Source organism: Nerophis lumbriciformis, linkage group LG03 (genome assembly GCF_033978685.3).
Source record: "Nerophis lumbriciformis linkage group LG03, RoL_Nlum_v2.1, whole genome shotgun sequence".
NCBI classification, from domain to species: domain Eukaryota; kingdom Metazoa; phylum Chordata; class Actinopteri; order Syngnathiformes; family Syngnathidae; genus Nerophis; species Nerophis lumbriciformis.
Genome location: NC_084550.2, coordinates 2778387 through 2803536, shown reverse-complemented (window position 1 = coordinate 2803536; position 25150 = coordinate 2778387). Strand labels below are relative to the sequence as shown.

Sequence of the window (25150 nt, the reverse complement as noted above, 5' to 3'; positions counted from 1 at the left end):
TCGCCATATAAAATTCAGACTTTTATCACAATATTGCCAATTTTTGTTGTTGTTCTTGTAAAACAACGGAATATTTTTGAGTAAAATGATGACTTTTGCCAAGTGAAATTCCCATTATTGTTTTAATATTGCCAAAATTGTCAAGTTTGTGACTTTTGTCGAGTAAATTGACGTCTCTTTTCATAAAATTGTCAAAATGTTAAGCTTTTCTTGTAAAATTGCGTCTGTTAATGAGTAAAATTCCATTTTTTTATCATAATATTGCACAAATGTCCAGTTTTTCTTGTAAAATGAGGACTTTTATTATAATACTGACAAAAGTCTAAGTTTTACTTGTGAAATTGTGACCTTTTTCTTGTGAAATTCCAACTCATTTTTTATATTTGCATAGTATGTATATATTATTATTATTATTATTATTACAAGAATGTGTGTGTGTGTGTGTTCTTGTATTTCTACCCTTCATGAGACATCAACGAGGAAAAGTATCTTCCATATGAGGACCGGTGAACAAGTTAGGACCGAAATCATGGTCCCAATACGGAAAACCGTCTCATTTTCACCCCTGCTGGTGACATCTAATCAAAATGAGGGTGGTCCCAAAAAGGAGGGATTTTTTTCAAATTGACTGTGTGTCGCTTTTAAAAGTGCTCCCCCTCTGGTCAACATATGAAATAACAAGTGTGTGTAAGAAATTGAAATGCGTCCCCTTTGGCCAAAATTAATTAAAAAAATAAATAAATATGTATATAGTGACATACTGTAATAACTTGAAGTAAATAATGGAGATTAAAAAACAATTACCAAGAAAATAATTCAGTTTTTTAATGTTTTAAAAAAAAAACTAAAAGCAGTCTTTTTCTCACAATGTGTCAACTTTTTTCTTATAAAATTGGGAGCAATTTCTCATATTCTTTCTGCTTCTGTAACGTTGCAATATTTTCTCGTATAATTATGACTTTTTTCATGTAAACTTATTTGCTTTTTATTGCAAAACGGTGACATTCGCCATATAAAATTCAGACTTTTATCACAATATTGCCAATTTTTGTTGTTGTTCTTGTAAAACAGTGGAATATTTTTGAGTAAAATGATGACTTTTGCCAAGTGAAATTCCCATTATTGTTTTAATATTGCCAAAATTGTCAAGTTTGTGACTTTTGTCGCGTAAAATGACGACTCTTTTCATAAAATTGTCAAAATGTTAAGCTTTTCTTGTAAAATTGTGTCTGTTAATGAGTAAAATTCCATTTTTTTATCATAATATTGCACAAATGTCCAGTTTTTCTTGTAAAATGAGGACTTTTATTATAATACTGACAAAATCTTAAGTTTTACTTGTGAAATTGTGACCTTTTTCCTATGAAATTCCAACTCATTTTTTATATTTGCATAGTATGTATATATTATTATTATTATTATTATTACAAGAATGTGTGTGTGTGTATTCTTGTATTTCTACCCTTCATGAGACATCAACGAGGAAAAGTATCTTCCATATGAGGACCGGTGAACAAGTTAGGACCGAAATCATGGTCCCAATACGGAAAACCGTCTCATTTTCACCCCTGCTGGTGACATCTATCAAAATGAGGGTGGTCCCAAAAAGGAGGGATTTTTTTTCAAATTGACTGTGTGTCGCTTTTAAAAGTGCTCCCCCTCTGGTCAACATATGAAATAACAAGTGTGTGTAAGAAATTGAAATGCGTCCCCTTTGGCCAAAATTAATTAAAAAAATAAATATGTATATAGAGACATACTGTAATAACTTGAAGTAAATAATGGAGATTAAAAACCAATTACCAAGAAAAAAATTCAGTTTTTTAATGTTTTAAAAAAAAAACTAAAAGCAGTCTTTTTCTCACAATGTGTCGACTTTTTTCTTACAAAATTGGGAGCAATTTCTCATATTCTTTCTGCTTCTGTAACGTTGCAATATTTTCTCGTATAATTATGACTTTTTTCATGTAAACTTATTTGCTTTTTATTGCAAAACGGTGACATTCGCCATATAAAATTCAGACTTTTATCACAATATTGCCAATTTTTGTTGTTGTTCTTGTAAAACAGTGGAATATTTTCGGGTAAAATGATGACTTTTGCCAAGTGAAATTCCCATTATTGTTTTAATATTGCCAAAATTGTCAAGTTTGTGACTTTTGTCGCGTAAAATGACGACTCTTTTCATACAATTGTCAAAATATTAAGCTTTTCTTGTAAAATTGCGACTGTTATTGAGTAAAATTCCATCTTTTATCATAATATTGCACAAATGTCCAGTTTTTCTTGTAAAATGAGGACTTTTATTATAATACTGACAAAATCTTAAGTTTTACTTGTGAAATTGTGACCTTTTTCTTGTGAAATTCCAACTCATTTTTTATATTTGCATAGTATGTATATATTATTATTATTACAAGAATGTGTGTGTGTGTGTTCTTGTATTTCTACCCTTCATGAGACATCAACGAGGAAAAGTATCTTCCATATGAGGACCGGTGAACAAGTTAGGACCGAAATCCTGGTCCCAATACGGAAAACCGTCTCATTTTCACCCCTGCTGGTGACATCTAATCAAAATGAGGGTGGTCCCAAAAAGGAGGGATTTTTTTCAAATTGACTGTGTGTCACTTTTAAAAGTGCTCCCCCTCTGGTCAACATATGAAATAACAAGTGTGTGTAAGAAATTGAAATGCGCCCCCTTTGGCCAAAATTAATACAAAAAATAAATAAATATGTATATAGAGACATACTGTAATAACTTGAAGTAAATAATGGAGATTAAAAACCAATTACCAAGAAAAAAATTCAGTTTTTTAATGTTTTTAAAAAAAAACTAAAAGCAGTCTTTTTCTCACAATGTGTCAACATTTTTCTTATAAAATTGGGAGCAATTTCTCATATTCTTTCTGCTTCTGTAACGTTGCAATATTTTCTCGTATAATTATGACTTTTTTCATGTAAACTTATTTGCTTTTTATTGCAAAACGGTGACATTCGCCATATAAAATTCAGACTTATCACAATATTGCCAATTTTTGTTGTTGTTCTTGTAAAACAGTGGAATATTTTTGGGTAAAATGATGACTTTTGCCAAGTGAAATTCCCATTATTGTTTTAATATTGCCAAAATTGTCAAGTTTGTGACTTTTGTCGCGTAAAATGACGACTCTTTTCATAAAATTGTCAAAATGTTAAGCTTTTCTTGTAAAATTGCGTCTGTTATTGAGTAAAATTCCATCTTTTATCATAATATTGCACAAATGTCCAGTTTTTCTTGTAAAATGAGGACTTTTATTATAATACTGACAAAATCTTAAGTTTTACTTGTGAAATTGTGACCTTTTTCCTGTGAAATTCCAACTAATTTTTTATATTTGCATAGTATGTATATATTATTATTATTATTATTATTACAAGAATGTGTGTGTGTGTGTGTGTGTGTGTGTGTGTGTAATAACTCTCACCGTGTAGTGCTGAGGACATTTGCAGGTCCATGCGACTCTTCTGCTCGGCCGCGCTCATGTGCTGCGACGTGGTCTTTGCGGCTCTGTCTGCGCGACCGCTGGACGCCACCTGGACGCCACCGTCTGAAAATGGGCGGAGTCAACACGCCAGTTAATAAAGAGTACGGTCATGTGAGTGGTCTATTAAAAAAAAAAAATACAAACGCAAGGTCGAGCATCCTGCAACCCAAACAAAGATCAGCTCAAATTAAACTCTGGGTTAAAAAAAATATATATATTTCAATTAAAAAAAAAAAAAAAAGTGGCTGTAGGCAACCTCCTGATGTAGTCTACTGAATATCTTTTTGGGAACAAAATAGCATAACGGGTGAGTACGAGTGGTCAGCTCTTTTACTTTCCACTTTCTCATGCACTCCAAATCATGATTCACGTTAAAATAAGTTCAATAATGACTTTTAAGGCACGGCTGATGAATAAATAATATTTGTCAATAAAGTACTTTGTCATTTTTCTTTACTAAATTTACTCGTTCTTCCCATTTTGACAGAAAAAAACAAATACATGCACTGAATGCAATTGCATTTATTCTTATTCAATTTTCCATCCATCCATCCATCTTCTTCCGCTTATCCGAGGTCGGGTCGCGGGGGCAGCAGCCTAAGCAGGGAAGCCCAGACTTCCCTCTCCCCAGCCACTTGGTCCAGCCCCTCCCGGGGGATCCCCAGGCGTTCCCAGGCCAGCCGGGAGACATAGTCTTCCCAACGTGTCCTGGGTCTTCCCCGTGGCCTCCTACTGGTCGGACGTGCCCTAAACACCTTCCTAGGGAGGCGTTCGGGTGGCATCCTGACCAGATGCCCGAACCACCTCATCTGGCTCCTCTCCATGTGGAGGAGCACAACTTTACTTTGAGCTCCTCCCGGATGACAGAGCTTCTCACCCTATCTCTAAGGGAGAGCCCCGCCACCCGGCGGAGGAAACTCATTTCGGCCGCTTGTACCCGTGATCTTGTCCTTTCGGTCATGACCCAAAGCTCATGACCATAGGTGAGGATGGGAACGTAGATCGACCGGTAAATCGAGAGCTTTGCCTTCCGGCTCAGCTCCTTCTTCACTACAACGGATCGATACAGCGTCCGCATTACTGAAGACGCCGCCTGTCGATCTCACCATCCACTCTTCCCTCACTCGTGAACAAGACTCCGAGGTACTTGAACTCCTCCACTTGGGGCAAGATCTCCTCCCCAACCCGGAGATGGCACTCCACCCTTTTCCGGGCGAGAACCATGGACTCGGACTTGGAGGTGCTGATTCCCATCCCAGTCGCTTCACACTCGGCTGCGAACCGATACAGTGAGAGCTGAAGATCTTGGCCGGAGGAAGCCATCAGGACCACATCATCTGCAAAAAGCAGAGACCTAATCCTGCAGCCACCAAACCAGATCCCCTCAACGCCTTGACTGCGCCTAGAAATTCTGTCCATAAAAGTTATGAACAGAATGGGTGACAAAGGGCAGCCTTGGCGGAGTCCAACCCTCACTGGAAACGTGTCCGACTTACTGCCGGCAATGCGGACCAAGCTCTGACACTGATCATACAGGGAGCGAACCGCCACAATAAGACAGTCCGTTACCCCATACTCTCTGAGCACTCCCCACAGGACTTCCCGGGGTACACGGTCGAATGCCTTCTCCAAGTCCACAAAGCACATGTAGACTGGTTGGGCAAACTCCCATGCACCCTCAAGGACCCTGCCGAGAGTATAGAGCTGGTCCACAGTTCCACGACCAGGACGAAAACCACACTGTTCCTCCTGAATCCGAGGTTCGACTATCCGGCGTAGCCTCCTCTCCAGTACACCTGAATAGACTTTACCGGGAAGGCTGAGGAGTGTGATCCCACGATAGTTAGAACACACCCTCCGGTTCCCCTTCTTAAAGAGAGGAACCACCACCCCGGTCTGCCAATCCAGAGGTACCGCCCCCGATGTCCACGCGATGTTGCAGAGTCTTGTCAACCAAGACAGCCCCACAACATCCAGAGCCTTAAGGAACTCCGGGCGGATCTCATCCACCCCCGGGGCCTTGCCACCGAGGAGCTTTTTAACTACCTCGGCAACCTCAGCCCCAGAAATAGGAGAGCCCACCTCAGAGTCCACAGGCCCTGCTTCCTCATAGGAAGACGTGCTGGTAGGATTGAGGAGGTCTTCGAAGTATTCCCTCCACCGATCCACAACATCCGCAGTCGAGGTCAACAGAGCACCATCCTCACCATACACGGTGTTGATAGTGCACTGCTTCCCCTTCCTGAGGCGGCGGATGGTGGTCCAGAATTGCTTCGAAGCCGTCCGGAAGTCGTTTTCCATGGCTTCCCCGAACTCCTCCCATGTCCGAGTTTTTGCCTCCGCGACCGCTGAAGTCGCAGACCGCTTGGCCTGTCGGTACCTGTCCGCTGCCTCAGGAGTCCTATGAGCCAAAAGAACCCGATAGGACTCCTTCTTCAGCTTGACGGCATCCCTCACCGCCGGCGTCCACCAACGGGTTCTAGGATTACCGCCACGACGAGCACCAACTACCTTGCGGCCACAGCTCCAATCGGCCGCCTCGACAATAGAGGCGCGGAACATGGTCCACTCGGACTCAATGTCCAGCGCCTCCCTCGTGACATGTTCAAATAAAAATGATTACTCAAATATCTACTTGACTTAAGTATACATTTGTAATAATAATACTCTTGTTCATGTTAACGTGATATAAGTTACGTTTGGATGAAGTTAGGCTGCAAAATTGATTTAATGTGTAATAATAATAATAATGAACTATTATTTCCTAGCAATGTAACAAATATCACATCATTTATTTTCTTTTTAAATGAAAATATCTGACTTGATTTCGAAGCGAGTTACGCGTTAAATTGAAACAGATTAAAAACAGATTTTTACGGTAAAAACAAAACAAAAAAACAGTAAAAAACAACCATAGATTTTACAGTAAAAAACTGGCCAGAATTTTACCACAGTGGAACAATTTTTCCATTTGCAGTAAAAAAAACACCGTCAATTTTCGGATAAAATTATGGCAACTGAGCTGCCAGTCTAGAGATTTTTATTTATTTATTTATTTCATTGCTTTTATTATTTATTTTTAATTGTATTTATTTAATTTATTTAGTTTATTTAATTTATTTATTTTTATTTCCGCATTATGTAAAAAAATATATAAATATATCAGTCTGTGGAACGCTCTCCCTGACCACCTGAGGGCACCACAGACTGTGGATGCTTTTAAAAAAGGCTTAAAAACCCTTCTTTTTTTTAAATCGAGCGATTGGCATACCACCAGTGCCTTTATGGTAATGCCCCCCCCCGCTCACCCCCAAATCCTCGGCTCCGGACAGGCTAACCTCTTCCAACCTTCCGAGGACAAAGCTACGAACAAATGGGAGACCGGGCTTTCTGCTCTGCCGCTCCCAGTCTGTGGAACGCTCTCCCTGACCACCTGAGGGCACCACAGACTGTGGATGCTTTTAAAAAAGGCTTAAAAACCCTTCCTTTTTTTAATCGAGCGATTCATTGGCATACCACCAGTGCCTCTATGGTAATGCCCCCCCCCCCGCTCATCCCCAAATCCTCGGCTCCGGACAGGCTAACCTCTTCCAACCTTCCGAGGACAAAGCTACGAACAAATGGGAGACCGGGCTTTCTGCTCCGCCGCTCCCAGTCTGTGGAACGCTCTCCCTGACCACATGAGGGCACCACAGACTGTGTATGCTTTTAAAAAAAGGCATAAAAACCCTTCTTTTTTTTAATTAAGAGATTCATTGGCATACCACCAGTGCCTCTATGGTAATGTCCCCCCTCGTCCTCAAAGAACTGCTCACCCTGACCACCTGAGGGCACCACAGACTGTGTAGACTTTTAAAAAAGGCTTAAAAACCCTTCTTTTTAAAAAAAACTTTTTTTTTTTCTAGATATATGCATACTAGTTCTAGCTATTAGGCTGTTCTAGTTTTTATTTATTTAGTTGTTGTTTTTTTAATACACTGTAGCACGTTGAGTTAGTTTGCTCAATGTGAAGTGCTTTTTACAAATAAAGTCTATTAGTAGTATTATTATTATTATTACCACTAGGCCAGGGGTGTCAAACGTACGGCCCGCGGGATGAGTTTGCTAAGTATAAACCTAGGAAAGAAACTGCTGTTTTAAATGTGTCCACTGGGTGTCGCTATAACAATTATTTGTAGCTGATGCTACATGTGTGCAGAATAAAGCACATGTTAGCACAACAGTTGAGTAAAAAATGAGTAAAGTAGATAAATAGAGTGGTGAGGCAGTGGTGCTGCGGTGGCATGATGACTAGTGGTAATGGTGTGGCTATGTATATGTATACAGGTAAAAGCCAGTAAATTAGAATATTTTGAAAAACTTGATTTATTTCAGTAATTGCATTCAAAAGGTGTAACTTGTACATTATATTTATTCATTGCACACAGACTGATGCATTCAAATGTTTATTTCATTTAATTTTGATGATTTGAAGTGGCAACAAATGAAAATCCAAAATTCCGTGTGTCACAAAATTAGAATATTGTGTAAGGCTAATACAAAAAAGGGATTTTTAGAAATGTTGGCCAACTGAAAAGTATGAAAATGAAAAATATGAGCATGTACAATACTCAATACTTGGTTGGAGCTCCTTTTGCCTCAATTACTGCGTTAATGCGGCGTGGCATGGAGTCGATGAGTTTCTGGCACTGCTCAGGTGTTATGAGAGCCCAGGTTGCTCTGATAGTGGCCTTCAACTCTTCTGCGTTTTTGGGTCTGGCATTCTGCATCTTCCTTTTCACAATACCCCACAGATTTTCTATGGGGCTAAGGTCAGGGGAGTTGGCGGGCCAATTTAGAACAGAAATACCATGGTCCGTAAAGCAGGCACGGGTAGATTTTGCGCTGTGTGCAGGCGCCAAGTCCTGTTGGAACTTGAAATCTCCATCTCCATAGAGCAGGTCAGCAGCAGGAAGCATGAAGTGCTCTAAAACTTGCTGGTAGACGGCTGCGTTGACCCTGGATCTCAGGAAACAGAGTGGACCGACACCAGCAGATGACATGGCACCCCAAACCATCACTGATGGTGGAAACTTTACACTAGACTTCAGGCAACGTGGATCCTGTGCCTCTCCTGTCTTCCTCCAGACTCTGGGACCTCGATTTCCAAAGGAAATGCAAAATTTGCATGGTTGGGTGATGGTTTGGGGTGCCATGTCATCTGCTGGTGTCGGTCCACTCTGTTTCCTGAGATCCAGGGTCTACGCAGCCGTCTACCAGCAAGTTTTAGAGCACTTCATGCTTCCTGCTGCTGACCTGCTCTATGGAGATGGAGATTTCAAGTTCCAACAGGACTTGGCGCCTGCACACAGCGCAAAATCTACCCGTGCCTGGTTTACGGACCATGGTATTTCTGTTCTAAATTGGCCCGCCAACTCCTCTGACCTTAGCCCCATAGAAAATCTGTGGGGTATTGTGAAAAGGAAGATGCAGAATGCCAGACCCAAAAACGCAGAAGAGTTGAAGGCCACTATCAGAGCAACCTGGGCTCTCATAACACCTGAGCAGTGCCAGAAACTCATCGACTCCATGCCACGCCGCATTAACGCAGTAATTGAGGCAAAAGGAGCTCCAACCAAGTATTGAGTATTGTACATGCTCATATTTTTCATTTTCATACTTTTCAGTTGGCCAACATTTCTAAAAATCCCTTTTTTGTATTAGCCTTAAGTAATATTCTAATTTTGTGACACACGGAATTTTGGATTTTCATTTGTTGCCACTTCAAATCATCAAAATGAAATGAAATAAACATTTGAATGCATCAGTCTGTGTGCAATGAATAAATATAATGTACAAGTTACACCTTTTGAATGCAATTACTGAAATAAATCAAGTTTTTCAAAATATTCTAATTTACTGGCTTTTACCTGTATGTATATATATTGTGTCCTGGGCATGACGTTAAAGTGCATCCGACAGTGGAGGCTCCTCTATGGGGTCTTGGGGCACTAGGAGGTGAACCCCTTTACTACTGTTACCCCAGGTGGTCCTTGGCAAAGGCCTCGTACCTGACTGGCCCCTAGCCAGGGATACACTGCTTTAGACTTAAACAAAGAAAACAATGTGAAGTTGTCTTTATTTTTAGGTTATCATGCTGTGATTTGACCAGTTTGGCCCAAACTTGGGAGTAGATTTTTCTCCATGAGGCCTCCAAACTAAAATGAGTTTGACACCACCCGCACTAGATGAAGCCAGTGGACCACTAGTGGCACATGAACCACAGTCTGAGAATCCCAATTGTGTAATGACGTGACATTTATTACTCACAGCCGTGGCTTCCATGTGGCCCTCAGTAAAAACCAGTTTTAAGGTGCATCTTTAAAAACTAAACAAAAGAGATCGAGCTTGGCCTAATGATCAGGACTGTGGACTATTTCACAAAGCAAACAAACACGACGAGCTTATCGCACGTCCACTTCTGACCTCCCCCGCAGGCTTGGAAGCGCGCCACAATGTATTTACCGCCGTTCAAACGTGTTTTTAAAAAAGCGTCTTCTGGGCCGTCCAACATTCCAGAAGGAGTGACCCGAGGCCAGGCTGCAACACAACACAAAGAATGTGTCAGCCGGCGTGAGAGCGGGTTATGTAACGGCGAGGGAGGCGGCCGTGAATCAGCATTAGTGCGCGCTAAAGAGCAGGAGGCCGATGGGTGCGACTCCCAAAAAGTGAGCTCATGGTTTGGTCCGCGTCCCAGTCCACACGGTCTTATCTGCCATTGTTGTGTTTGCACTTCAAACTACTCAAAGATGGATCAATGCAACATGTGACGCTGTCAAGCTCTCACCTGGGTCTGCGGCGTCCATCTGCAGCTTTAAGAGGTCCTCCACGCTGCCGCACTTCATGGCAGAGTTGATGGACGAGAGCGTGCTGACCAGCTCGCTGTTGATGGACCCAAACTGGGACTGGGGCTGTCCGAAGGCCTCGGCCAGCTCGCTGTAGTTCTCGGCCAGCAGCATTTGTTGCTCCTGCAAGAGCTTCTGCACCCTCTCGATGTAATGGTCCAGCCTGGCGCCGCCCTGCGCTGGCCCGGCCTCAGCGGTCTCCTCCACGGTCTCCTCCGCGGTCTCCTTGCTGCATGCGACGGGTTTGAGGAGCAGGGAAGGACCGCATGCTATGTTGCGCGTTTTCAATCCGATCAAGAAGTTCTCGTGAACGCTGACAGGTCCCACTCCACATTCTTTGGTTTTAGTAGAGCTGGACTGGCCGAGGAGCGATTCTACATCCGTGGCGGTTCCTACAGCCACCGAGCGCATCTTTGGGGCCGAGTGCACGTCCTTGACGAGTCCCTCGCCCGCAGCCACCGTCCTCGTTTCTGCGGCAGCGGTGTTGGTGTGCTTGTCACAGGTCGACAAAGCGGTGTCCGTGCAAGAGTCCGTCAGCTCGGCTGTTTTTGTGTTGGTGGACTTGCTGACAACTTCTGTCTCAGTGTTGGTAATCTGAGTTGCTAACTCGGGGGCAGCCATGACACAAGAGTCGACCTTGGTCACGAGGTCTGGGTCAGTTCCCTGCGACACCATCGTCCTGAAAGGACTGACGACCACGTCCACAGAACAATCTCCGCAGCCGAACGATCGCGACTCCTTGATCAACTCAGTCATAGGTTTGCAGAAGGCTGAGCAGTCCAAAGACTCCACCGTGTTGATTCCCACCTGACAAACCTCTAAGTCCACGCCTAGCTGACGCTGCAGTGCCTCCACCGAAAGTTGATCTGGCAAGTTCTCAGGGCCGACACCAATGCTGTGCACAGTAGGGTGACAGGACACTCCTACAGAGAAACTCTGAGGAGTTTCAGCAATAACGACTTGGTCACCGACCCCCTGGCTTTGCACTAAGACTTTGGCCTCCACGGAGACGTTGTACATCTCAGGCCTCACCATGAAGCCTTTATCCGCCTTTTTTTTGTTCGAACTGCCAGCTGCTTGGAGCTCCAGCTTGAGCTTTGTCATCTCCATCTGGTGAGTAGTTTCTTTCAGCTGCACCTCCAAGCGGTAGACCTTATCTTTCAGCGCTTCGATGGTCTGCTGCTGGAGCTCGATCTCCTTCTCTGCCTCGCTGGACACGCCGAGCATGGCTTCGTTCACACCCACTAAAGCACTGCGGGTTTCCAGGCGTTCTGTCGCCACGCCTACGTCCCGATGGCAACGTTCTTTTGGCAACCGGACTTGACGGTTGTTCATGTTTTCATCAGTCACGACACCGACTGACTTTTGGAGGGCCTGGTTCTGATTGTCCGTCTGACTTTCAAAGCCATTATTGTCAAGAGTGGTCTTCTCCAGAGCTTGGACTTCCGCAGCCAGACGCCTAAACTCTTCAAGCTGCTGAGCATTCTGTTGCTGGGCTTCAGGCTCGATGATTTGCAACACAGTTTCTTTCTGGATGGGACCTGGGTTCTCCATCTGGTCGGCACAGCCCACGCTGTAAGAGCGCTTGCGGAAACCACCAGGGACTTGATTTTTGGACTGAGCGGCCAATTGTCTTTTTTCCTCCTGGAGAACTGCTATCTTGACCTGTAAAATGGGAATGGTCTTCACCTGCTCCTCTAACTCTTTCAGCTTCCTGAGGGCAACTACCATCTGCTCCCGGATCTGTTGTAGGTGTAGCGGGCTGACATTAGTCACGGGTGTGGCCATGCCGGAGCTCATGGGACTGTGTCGGATGGAGCTACCCATGGATGGTGGGTAGTAAAGGTTGTACTCTCCATTGTTGACGTGGCCGTTGATGGGTAGAGGCTGAAGGGTGCTGGGGGAGATCTGACTTGGCGCCATGGACCCCGAGTATGAGGACAGTGAGCTGTTTGAGCCCGTTCCCCCGAAGCTGGCAAGACGACGGCGGGGCAGCGGAGGCTCGCTGTACGGCTGCATAAACAGACGCTCCTGTTCTAATCGAAGTCGGGTCTCCATCAGGGTCTTTTCTACATGGGGGTTGGGTCGCGGCGTCAACCTCGGCGAGGGCGGCGGGAGTAGCAGCTTGGGCTCCACGAGGCTGGAGTAGGATTGCTGTGGGGCTGTTTCAAAAGCCGCCCTTTGGAGGATGGGCGTCAGCGGAGCGGATACCTGGGAGGGCTTGGCACTGAAGAAGACCGGCGACTGCTTGTCGTCGCTGTTTGAAGACGATAGCGAGTCTGTGGACGTCCATTCGGCCCGCACGCCGGCACTGCCGGTGCGGGTCCGTGGCGGCGGCGGCGCCGTTGCCGGTTTGCCCCCTTTGGGCTTCCTCTGGATGCTCAGCTTCTTAATGGTGTGGCCCCTCTCGATGTCATCGACGTATTTGAGGAAGTCCAGGTCGAGCTGGAAACCGTAGGGAGTCTCGACGGAGTACGGAGCCACAGAGTCCTTGTCGTTATCTGTGCTTGGACATCTTTGGCCTCGGCCTGCACAAACACAGCAAAACAAGTCGCATCATTAACCATTGCATGTCGACAATTAATTACTAAACGACAACTTTTTTGAGGGAACTGCAGTCAAGACGGTTCTTCTTTAACATCCGTCAACAAATTTGACGTGCACCAACGTGCCTCACGTCAACACAACTGGAAAGTGTGAGTGACAACCACGACTGCAAGCTCTGCTTAGTCAGCTCAAAACTATGCGCAACACATAAAGACACGTTACAAATACATCTCGTTGTGTTCCGGTGCCAGATGATCAGATGAGTGCGCAGAGTTCACGCTTTACAAACCTTGTCACACATCAGTAAAGCTCCTGTCAAGGTACACTCAAATAATCCCGGGAAAAGCTGGTTTCACATGAGAACTGTCTTTGCTGATGATTTATTCAAGATGGTCTCAAAGTCCAAACTCCACGCGCTGGGTCCCAGAAGTCCCATTAAGACCCCCGCCCCTCTGCTACACATACACCGGCTGGGCTAAAAGTGGAATCTTGTTGTTCCTGGTATGCCTGGAGCTTAAACACGGGCCGGACATAAACAGCCCGGCGCTTCCTCTAACAACTTTACCTCCCTGTGGCTTCTATTCCGGAACAGAAGAACCCTTCCACTGCATTGTTGTTCACTCACCTCACTCCGTCCAAGACTCTTAGCTTGTTCCCTTTCTGGCATGCGACTGTACAAAGATCCCACTGTGCTGTTTCTTCTCACTCAATCTTCTCTCCTCCGTACGGGGAGAAAAGGCCACTATTGGTATAAACTCTGCACTGCAGAGCTATTGGACAGCCGCCTCCTCCAATCCCGTGAGACTCTGAGCTGGGCGCTACCCCTTCCCGAATAAGAGACCTGTTATTCAGCCGGCTGGGCGGGGGGTGGCGAACCCGCTGAAATAACAGACCCTTTTTTTTTTTTTTTAAAGACAAACACAGTAAAGCTACTGTGCATATTTGACGTCTTTACACGCCCCCAGACCGCAACATTAGGCACACCCGCATATAATATTCAATACACTTAATAATCCAACAGTGCATTTATGATTGCCATGGTTTGTTGTGGTGTTTCTAACATTTCCACTCTCACTTCTCCAGAACCAGCCCCCCAGTACTTTTTGTAAACCCTACTGTAGCTTTAATGCTAATAAGCGGTGTTGGTCCAGGCCTGTCCAACACATGCACCAATACCAGTACTTTTGCACTTTTGTGTATGTTTAATAAATATTAACTGTTTTTATTAATAACATCTCATTTTTGATTATGATAAACTTCTGTCCAATTTCCCTTGTTTTATCTTATTTTGGTGGTTCGGGCATCTGGTCAGGATGACACCCGATCGCCTCCCTAGGGAGGGGTTTCGGGCACGTCCGACCGGTAGGAGGCCACGGGGGAAGACCCAGGACACGTTGGGAAGACTATGTCTCCCGGCTGGCCTGGGAACGCCTCGGGGTCCCCCGGGAGGAGCTGGACGAAGCGGCTGGGGAGAGAGAAGTCTGGGCTTCCCTGCTTAGGCTGCTGCCCCCGCGACCCGACCTCGGATAAGCGGAAGAAGATGGATGGATGGATAGATATCTTATTTTACTATTACGTCTGAGTCAATAGGTTTGTTGGCGTCATACTTGCCAACCTTGAGACCTCCAAATTCGGGAGATTGGGGGGGGTTGAGGTGGGAGGAGTATATTTATAGCTAGAATTCACTGAAAGTCAAGTATTTCTTATATATATATATATATATATACATATATATATATATATATATATATAGCTAGAATTCACTGAAAGTCAAGTATTTCTTATATATATATATATATATATACATATATATATATATATATATATATATAGCTAGAATTCACTGAAAGTCAAGTATTTCTTGACTTTAACAACCTTAACACTCTTACTAATAATGCGCCACACTTTGAACCAAAACCAAACAAGAATGACAAACACATTTCGGGAGAACATCTGCACCTTAACACAACATAAACACAACAGAACAAACACCCAGAATCCCATGCAGCCCTGACTCTTCCGGACTACATTATACACCCCTGCTACCACCGAACCCCGCCCCCACCCCAAGCCTGCTCCCTCACACATCAAACCCCCCCTCCCCCCCCTCTCTGTGCGTCAGTTGAGGTGGGCGGGGTTTGGTAGCGGGGGTGTATAATGTATCCCGGAAGAGTCAGGGCTGCATGGGATTCTGGGTATTTGTCCTGTTGTGTTTATGTTGTGTTACGGTGCAGATGTTCTCCCGAAATGTGTTTGTCATTCTTGTTTGGTGTGGGTTCACAGTGTGGCGCATTATTAGTAAGAGTGTTAAAGTTTTTTTTATACCGCCACCGTCAGTGTAACCTGTGTGGTTGTTGACCAAGTATGCCTTGCTGTCACCTACGTGAGCATGCGGAAGCACCATACAACATGTGGCTGATCAGGCACGCTGGTTGTAGTGGGCGTTATATGCTGTACCATCACGGCACGCATGACGCTGACTATTGCTATTCATTTAAAACCCGCGTGCCGCACCAGCATAAAAATTCCACATAAAGGTGTGGGCATCGTGGCTGAGACCCCTGGTTTATACATAGCACAAAGCAAAAAAAAAACTTTGTATGCAGTGTTATTTCATTTAAAATTTCAAAAATGTTTGCGGCTCCCATTGTTTTCTATAGTTTGTGAAACTGGTCAAAATGGCTCTTTGACTGGTACAGGCTGCCGACCCCTGGACTAGTCTCTTACGTGAATGAGATAAATAATATTTCACACATAAGTCGCTCCTGAGTATAAGTCGCACACCCGGCCAAACTATGAAAAAAACTACGACTTATAGTCCGAAAAATACGGTATTCAGACTTACATCTCCCACATTCGTAGCCGACTGGACAGCTGGCACAGCTCCAGGTGTTATTTTTTAAGACGTGTAGCAAAGGCTGCTTTCAATAAAGTGGTGGACGTACGTACACACACGGGGCAGGTCAACTGACAAAAAGGGTGACTTGTGACCGGGTTGGTGATGTCATAAAAAGCCGCAACTTCAAACGCCAGCGTTGGAGCGCCTCCTCTCTGAAAAGTGGAGCAAACAAGTGAGGGAGATGATAGCTTCTCCTCACCTTTGGTGCTCATAAACCAGCTCTGGTGACTCACATTACTCGGAGAACATCGCTACAAAGACACTTTGACATCATAGAGGGCCTCCAAGTCAATGAATAAATCCTCCATACTGTAGAGCTTTTGTCAGTTCCTTGAATACACTTGTTTTTTTCCACAATAAACATTTGTAATCGTTTGAGAGACTTGAGTAAACTTGGGTGAGGCAGCAGAAGACCATCACAACTGACAAACTACAGCCATTGAGTCTTGACCTTAAGGCCAACCTTGATGGGGAACTGCACTTTCTTTGGAATTCTGTCTATCATTCACAATACTTATGTAAGACAAGAACATTTTGATTGTTTTATGCATTCTAACTGACAACGCAGCCAATAGGAGTGGCTCTATTCTGCATATAAAGCACTCTAAAAAAAATCCAAAAGCCTCTATCAACATTTATATACACACTAAGTATATATGTCATGTAGTAACACTCATAATAACATGTAATATATACATGATGTAAGTATATATGTAGTATCTAGTAACATTCACAACAACATGTAATATATACATGATGTAAGTATATATGTCATGTAGTAACACTCATAATAACATGTAATATATACATGATGTAAGTATATATGTCATGTAGTAACATTCATAATAACATGTAATATATACATGTAAGTATATATGTAGTATCTAGTAACATTCATAATAACATGTAATATATACATGATGTAAGTATATATGTCATGTAGTAACATTCATAATAACATGTAATATATACATGATGTAAGTATATATGTCATGTAGTAACATTCATAATAACATGTAATATATACATGATGTAAGTATATATGTCATGTAGTAACATTCATAATAACATGTAATATATACATGATGTAAGTATATATGTCATGTAGTAACATTCATAATAACATGTAATATATACATGATGTAAGTATATATGTAGTATCTAGTAACATTCATAACATGTAATATATACATGATGTAAGTATATATGTCATGTAGTAACATTCATAAAAACATGTAATATATACATGATGTAAGTATATATGTCATGTAGTAACATTCATAATAACATGTAATATATACATGATGTAAGTATATATGTCATGTAGTAACATTCATAATAACATGTAATATATACATGATGTAAGTATATATGTATCTAGTAACATTCACAACATGTAATATATACATGATGTAAGTATATATGTCATATAGTAACATTCATAATAACATGCAATATATACATGATGTAAGTATACATGTAATGTAGTAACATTCATAATAACATGTAATATATACATGATGTAAGTATACATGTAATGTAGTAACATTCTTAACATGTAATATATACATGATGTAAGTATATATGTAATGTAGTAACATTCATAATAACATGTAATATATACATGATGTAAGTATATATGTCATGTAGTAACATTCATAATAACATGTAATATATACATGATGTAAGTATATATGTAGTATCTAGTAACATTCACAACAACATGTAATATATACATGATGTAAGTATATATGTCATGTAGTAACACTCATAATAACATGTAATATATACATGATGTAAGTATATATGTCATGTAGTAACACTCATAATAACATGTAATATGTACATGATGTAAGTATATATGTAGTATCTAGTAACATTCACAACAACATGTAATATATACATGATGTAAGTATATATGTCATGTAGTAACATTCATAACATGTAATATATACATGATGTAAGTATATATGTCATGTAGTAACATTCATAATAACATGTAATATATACATGATGTAAGTATACATGTAATGTAGTAACATTCATAATAACATGTAATATATACATGATGTAAGTATATATGTATCTAGTAACATTCACAACATGTAATATATACATGATGTAAGTATATATGTAATGTAGTAACATTCATAATAACATGTAATATATACATGATGTAAGTATATATGTATCTAGTAACATTCACAACATGTAATATATACATGATGTAAGTATATATGTCATATAGTAACATTCATAATAACATGCAATATATACATGATGTAAGTATATATGTAATGTAGTAACATTCATAATAACATGTAATATATACATGATGTAAGTATACATGTAATGTAGTAACATTCATAATAACATGTAATATATACATGATGTAAGTATATATGTAATGTAGTAACACTCATAATATGTAATATATACATGATGTAAGTATATATGTCATGTAGTAACACTCATAATAACATGTAATATATACATGATGTAAGTATATATGTCATGTAGTAACATTCATAATAACATGTAATATATACATGATGTAAGTATATATGTCATGTAGTAACATTCATAATAACATGTAATATATACATGATGTAAGTATATATGTCATGTAGTAACATTCATAACATGTAATATATACATGATGTAAGTATATATGTCATGTAGTAACATTCATAATAACATGTAATATATACATGATGTAAGTATATATGTCATGTAGTAACATTCATAATAACATGTCATATATACATGATGTAAGTATATATGTCATGTAGTAACATTCATAATAACATGTAATATATACATGACGTAAGTATATATGTCATGTAGTAACATTCATAATAACATGTAATATATACATGATGTAAGTATATATGTCATGTAGTAACATTCATAATAACATGTAATATATACATGATGCAAGTATATATGTCATGTAGTAACATTCATAGTAACATGTAATATATACATGATGTAAGTATATATGTCATGTAGTAACATTCATAATACATGTAATATATACATGATGTAAGTATATATGTCATGTAGTAACATTCATAATAACATGTAATATATACATGATGTAAGTATATATGTCATGTAGTAACATTCATAATAACATGTAATATATACATGATGTAAGTATATATGTCATGTAGTAACATTCATAATAACATGTAATATATACATGATGAAAGTATATATGTCATGTAGTAACATTCATAACATGTAATATATACATGATGTAAGTATATATGTAGTATCTAGTAACATTCACAACATGTAATATATACATGATGTAAGTATATATGTCATGTAGTAACATTCATAATAACATGTAAATTATACATGATGTAAGTATATATGCCATGTAGTAACATTCATAATAACATGTAATATATACATGATGTAAGTATATATGTCATGTAGTAACATTCATAATAACATGTAATACATACATGATGTAAGTATGTATGTCATGTAGTAACATTCATAATAACATGTAATATATACATGATGTAAGTATATATGTCATGTAGTAACATTCATAATAGCATGTAATATATACATGATGTAAGTATATATGTAGTATCTAGTAACATTCACAACATTTAATATATACACGATGTAAGTATATACTGTATGTAGTATCTAGTAACATTCATAATAACATGTAATTTATACATGATGTAAGTATATATGTAGTATCTAGTAACATTCATAATAACATGTAATATATACATGATGAAAGTATATATATATATATTATATATATATATATATATATATGTAATGAAGTAACATTCATAATAACATGTAATATGCGGGAAACCCTGAACATTGATTGATTGATATTTAGTATATTTGCTTTTGGTGTTTTTTTTTTTGTTTTTTTTAAACCATTTGCACTATGACTGTCCGCGAAGAAAATCCACGAGTCAGCCGCACCGTTTAATAAGCCGCAGGGGGCAAAGTGTAGGAAAAAAAGTAGCAGCTTATAGTCGGGAATTTACCGCACATAATTTGCCAGCAAAAAAGTTGTTGTCCAGTCCCTGTGGGGGGCCGGACAACAACGTGTGCACGTTCCTTGCAAACACTGCACTGTGGTCATGTCCCTGCTGACTACAGCCTCTGTGCCACACCAGCACGAGCAGACCAGGGTGACAGGCGCCCTCCTGGTACCACCAAAACCCTGGAACAGCTGAGCGATGACCTCATGAGCAAAAGACAAGTGAGGGAGGGTTACAGTGCAGTGAAAAGCCAGCTGTTACAGTTCTACACTTGTAGTTGTTCACGTTGCAGGAGTCAACAACGTCTGTTAGCTCTTGTTTTGTCCTTTCCTCAGGTTTGATTGTATTGTAGCGGGGGGGTGTATATTGTAGCGTCCCGGAAGAGTTAGTGCTGCAAGGGCTTCTGGGTATTTGTTCTGTTTCTGCTTTTGACCAAGTAGGAAATCCGTAATTATTATTATTTATTTAAAAACAATATTTTTGGGACCAGTTAGGTGAAGTACACACACACACACACACACACACACACACACACACACACACACACACACACACACACACACACACACACACACACACACACACACACACACACACACACACACACACACACACACACACACACACACACACACACACACACACACACACACACACACACACACACACACACACACACACAAAAGTCAGTAGTGTGTGAAAGTCTCCCAGCCAGCCTTGCGACACGTCCGCTGTGCGCCCATAAAAGACAGGAAACAAAACAATAAGTAGATGCTGCAAATTCCTGCCCTTTTCTAAGAGGACTGGCAACAGACCGAGGGAGGTTCTTGCTGCCAAATCCAACAACTGGACTCAGAACTCAGATCATGCCAAACCCAAAAAATATCAGGAATTTGTCTCACACTTTTCTCATAAATGGTGAAGAAGAAGATGTGTGGTGAATGTGGGAGAGAGACTAGATGGTGAAGAAGAAGATGTGTAGTAAATGTGAGAGAGAGACTAGATGGTGAAGAAGAAGATGTGTAGTAAATGTGGGAGAGAGACTAGATGGTGAAGAAGAAGATGTGTAGTGAATGTGGGAGAGAGACTAGATGGTGAAGAAGAAGATGTGTAGTAAATGTGGGAGAGAGACTAGATGGTGAAGAAGAAGATGTGTAGTAAATGTGGGAGAGAGACTAGATGGTGAAGAAGAAGATGTGTAGTAAATGTGGGAGAGAGACTAGATGGTGAAGAAGATGTGTAGTGAATGTGGGAGAGAGACTAGATGGTGAAGAAGAAGATGTGTAGTAAATGTGGGAGAGAGACTAGATGGTGAAGAAGAAGATGTGTAGTAAATGTGGGAGAGAGACTAGATGGTGAAGAAGAAGATGTGTAGTAAATGTGGGAGAGAGACTAGATGGTGAAGAAGATGTGTAGTGAATGTGGGAGAGAGACTAGATGGTGAAGAAGAAGATGTGTAGTGAATGTGGGAGAGAGACTAGATGGTGAAGAAGAAGATGTGTAGTAAATGTGGGAGAGAGACTAGATGGTGAAGAAGAAGATGTGTAGTAAATGTGGGAAAGAGACTAGATGGTGTAGACAAAGATGTGTAGTAAATGTGGGAGAGAGACTAGATGGTGAAGAAGAAGATGTGTGGTGATTGTGGGAGAGAGACTAGATGGTGAAGAAGATGTGTAGTGAATGTGGGAGAGAGACTAGATGGTGAAGAAGAAGATGTGTAGTAAATGTGGGAGAGAGACTAGATGGTGAAGAAGAAGATGTGTAGTAAATGTGGGAGAGAGACTAGATGGTGAAGAAGAAGATGTGTAGTAAATGTGGGAGAGAGACTAGATGGTGAAGAAGATGTGTAGTGAATGTGGGAGAGAGACTAGATGATGAAGAATATGTGTGGTGAATGTGGGAGAGAGACTAGATGGTGAAGAAGAAGATGTGTAGTAAATGTGGGAGAGAGACTAGATGGTGAAGAAGATGTGTGGTGAACGTGGGAGAGAGACTAGATGGTGAAGAAGATGTGTGGTGAATGTGGGAGAGAGACTAGATGGTGAAGAAGAAGATGTGTAGTAAATGTGGTAGAGAGACTAGGTGGTGAAGAAGATGTGTGGTGAATGTGGGAGAGAGACTAGATGGTGAAGAAGAAGATGTGTAGTGAATGTGGGAGAGAGACTAGATGGTGAAGAAGAAGATGTGTAGTAAATGTGGGAGAGAGACTAGATGGTGAAGAAGAAGATGTGTGGTGAATGTGGGAGAGAGACTAGATGGTGAAGAAGAAGATGTGTAGTGAATGTGGGAGAGAGACTAGATGGTGAAGAAGAAGATGTGTAGTAAATGTGGGAGAGAGACTAGATGGTGAAGAAGATGTGTAGTAAATGTGGGAGAGAGACTAGATGGTGAAGAAGATGTGTAGTGAATGTGGGAGAGAGACTAGATGAAGAAGAAGATGTGTAGTAAATGTGGGAGAGAGACTAGATGGTGAAGAAGAAGATGTGTGGTGAATGTGGGAGAGAGACTAGATGGTGAAGAAGAAGATGTGTAGTAAATGTGGGAGAGAGACTAGATGGTGAAGAAGATGTGTAGTAAATGTGGGAGAGAGACTAGATGGTGAAGAAGATGTGTAGTAAATGTGGGAGAGAGACTAGATGGTGAAGAAGAAGATGTGTAGTAAATGTGGGAGAGAGACTAGATGGTGAAGAAGAAGATGTGTAGTAAATGTGGGAGAGAGACTAGATGGTGAAGAAGATGTGTAGTAAATGTGGGAGAGAGACTAGATGGTGAAGAAGATGTGTAGTAAATGTGGGAGAGAGACTAGATGGTGAAGAAGAAGATGTGTAGTAAATGTGGGAGAGAGACTAGATGGTGAAGAAGATGTGTAGTAAATGTGGGAGAGAGACTAAATGGTGAAGAAGATGTGTAGTGAATGTGGGAGAGAGACTAGATGGTGAAGAAGAAGATGTGTAGTAAATGTGGGAGAGAGACTAGATGGTGAAGAAGAAGATGTGTAGTAAATGTGGGAGAGAGACTAGATGGTGAAGAAGATGTGTAGTGAATGTGGGAGAGAGACTAGATGATGAAGAATATGTGTGGTGAATGTGGGAGAGAGACTAGATGGTGAAGAAGAAGATGTGTAGTAAATGTGGGAGAGAGACTAGATGGTGAAGAAGATGTGTAGTAAATGTGGGAGAGAGACTAGATGGTGAAGAAGATGTGTAGTGAATGTGGGAGAGAGACTAGATGAAGAAGAAGATGTGTAGTAAATGTGGGAGAGAGACTAGATGGTGAAGAAGAAGATGTGTGGTGAATGTGGGAGAGAGACTAGATGGTGAAGAAGAAGATGTGTAGTAAATGTGGGAGAGAGACTAGATGGTGAAGAAGATGTGTAGTAAATGTGGGAGAGAGACTAGATGGTGAAGAAGATGTGTAGTAAATGTGGGAGAGAGACTAGATGGTGAAGAAGAAGATGTGTAGTAAATGTGGGAGAGAGACTAGATGGTGAAGAAGAAGATGTGTAGTAAATGTGGGAGAGAGACTAGATGGTGAAGAAGATGTGTAGTAAATGTGGGAGAGAGACTAGATGGTGAAGAAGAAGATGTGTAGTAAATGTGGGAGAGAGACTAGATGGTGAAGAAGAAGATGTGTAGTGAATGTGGGAGAGAGACTAGATGGTGAAGAAGAAGATGTGTAGTAAATGTGGGAGAGAGACTAGATGGTGAAGAAGAAGATGTGTAGTAAATGTGGGAGAGAGACTAGATGGTGAAGAAGAAGATGTGTAGTAAATGTGGGAGAGAGACTAGATGGTGAAGAAGAAGATGTGTAGTAAATGTGGGAGAGAGACTAGATGGTGAAGAAGATGTGTAGTAAATGTGGGAGAGAGACTAGATGGTGAAGAAGAAGATGTGTAGTAAATGTGGGAGAGAGACTAGATGGTGAAGAAGAAGATGTGTAGTAAATGTGGGAGAGAGACTAGATGGTGAAGAAGAAGATGTGTAGTAAATGTGGGGGAGAGACTAGATGGTGAAGAAGATGTGTAGTGAATGTGGGAGAGAGACTAGATGATGAAGAATATGTGTGGTGAATGTGGGAGAGAGACTAGATGGTGAAGAAGAAGATGTGTAGTAAATGTGGGAGAGAGACTAGATGGTGAAGAAGATGTGTAGTAAATGTGGGAGAGAGACTAGATGGTGAAGAAGATGTGTAGTGAATGTGGGAGAGAGACTAGATGGTGAAGAAGATGTGTAGTGAATGTGGGAGAGAGACTAGATGAAGAAGAAGATGTGTAGTAAATGTGGGAGAGAGACTAGATGGTGAAGAAGAAGATGTGTGGTGAATGTGGGAGAGAGACTAGATGGTGAAGAAGAAGATGTGTAGCAAATGTGGGAGAGGGACTAGATGGTGAAGAAGATGTGTAGTAAATGTGGGAGAGAGACTAGATGGTGAAGAAGATGTGTAGTAAATGTGGGAGAGAGACTAGATGGTGAAGAAGAAGATGTGTAGTAAATGTGGGAGAGAGACTAGATGGTGAAGAAGATGTGTAGTAAATGTGGGAGAGAGACTAGATGGTGAAGAAGATGTGTAGTAAATGTGGGAGAGAGACTAGATGGTGAAGAAGAAGATGTGTAGTAAATGTGGGAGAGAGACTAGATGGTGAAGAAGAAGATGTGTAGTAAATGTGGGAGAGAGACTAGATGGTGAAGAAGATGTGTAGTGAATGTGGGAGAGAGACTAGATGGTGAAGAAGAAGATGTGTAGTAAATGTGGGAGAGAGACTAGATGGTGAAGAAGAAGATGTGTAGTAAATGTGGGAGAGAGACTAGATGGTCAAGAAGATGTGTGGTGAATGTGGGAGAAAGACTAGATGGTGAAGAAGAAGATGTGTAGTAAATGTGGGAGAAAGACTAGATGGTGAAGAAGATGTGTGGTGAACGTGGGAGAGAGACTAGATAGTGAAGAAGAAGATGTGTGGTAGATGTGGGAGAGAGACTAGATGGTGAAGAAGAAGATGTGTAGTGAATGTGGGAGAGAGACTAGATGGTGAAAAAGAAGATGTGTAGTGAATGTGGGAGAGAGACTAGATGGTGAAGAAGAAGATGTGTAGTAAATGTGGGAGAGAGACTAGATGGTGAAGAAGATGTGTAGTGAATGTGGGAGAGAGACTAGATGGTGAAGAAGAAGATGTGTAGTAAATGTGGGAGAGAGACTAGATGGTGAAGAAGAAGATGTGTAGTGAATGTGGGAGAGAGACTAGATGGTGAAGAAGAAGATGTGTAGTAA

At 41.1% G+C, this 25150-nt stretch overlaps 1 protein-coding gene across 2 annotated transcripts in view; it reads right to left on the bottom strand.

Annotated features, from left to right (window-relative positions):
- kank1a (KN motif and ankyrin repeat domains 1a) overlaps nt 1-25150 on the bottom strand; it is a 135130-nt gene that overhangs the window by 29615 nt on the left and 80365 nt on the right. For both annotated transcript variants that reach the window (XM_061931810.1, XM_061931801.1), the window contains exons 3-4: nt 10354-12939; nt 3468-3590 (exon numbers count right to left, since the gene is read on the bottom strand). In XM_061931810.1, the coding sequence (XP_061787794.1) occupies nt 3468-3590; nt 10354-12939 (2709 nt within the window). The remainder of the gene's footprint in view (nt 1-3467; nt 3591-10353; nt 12940-25150) is intronic.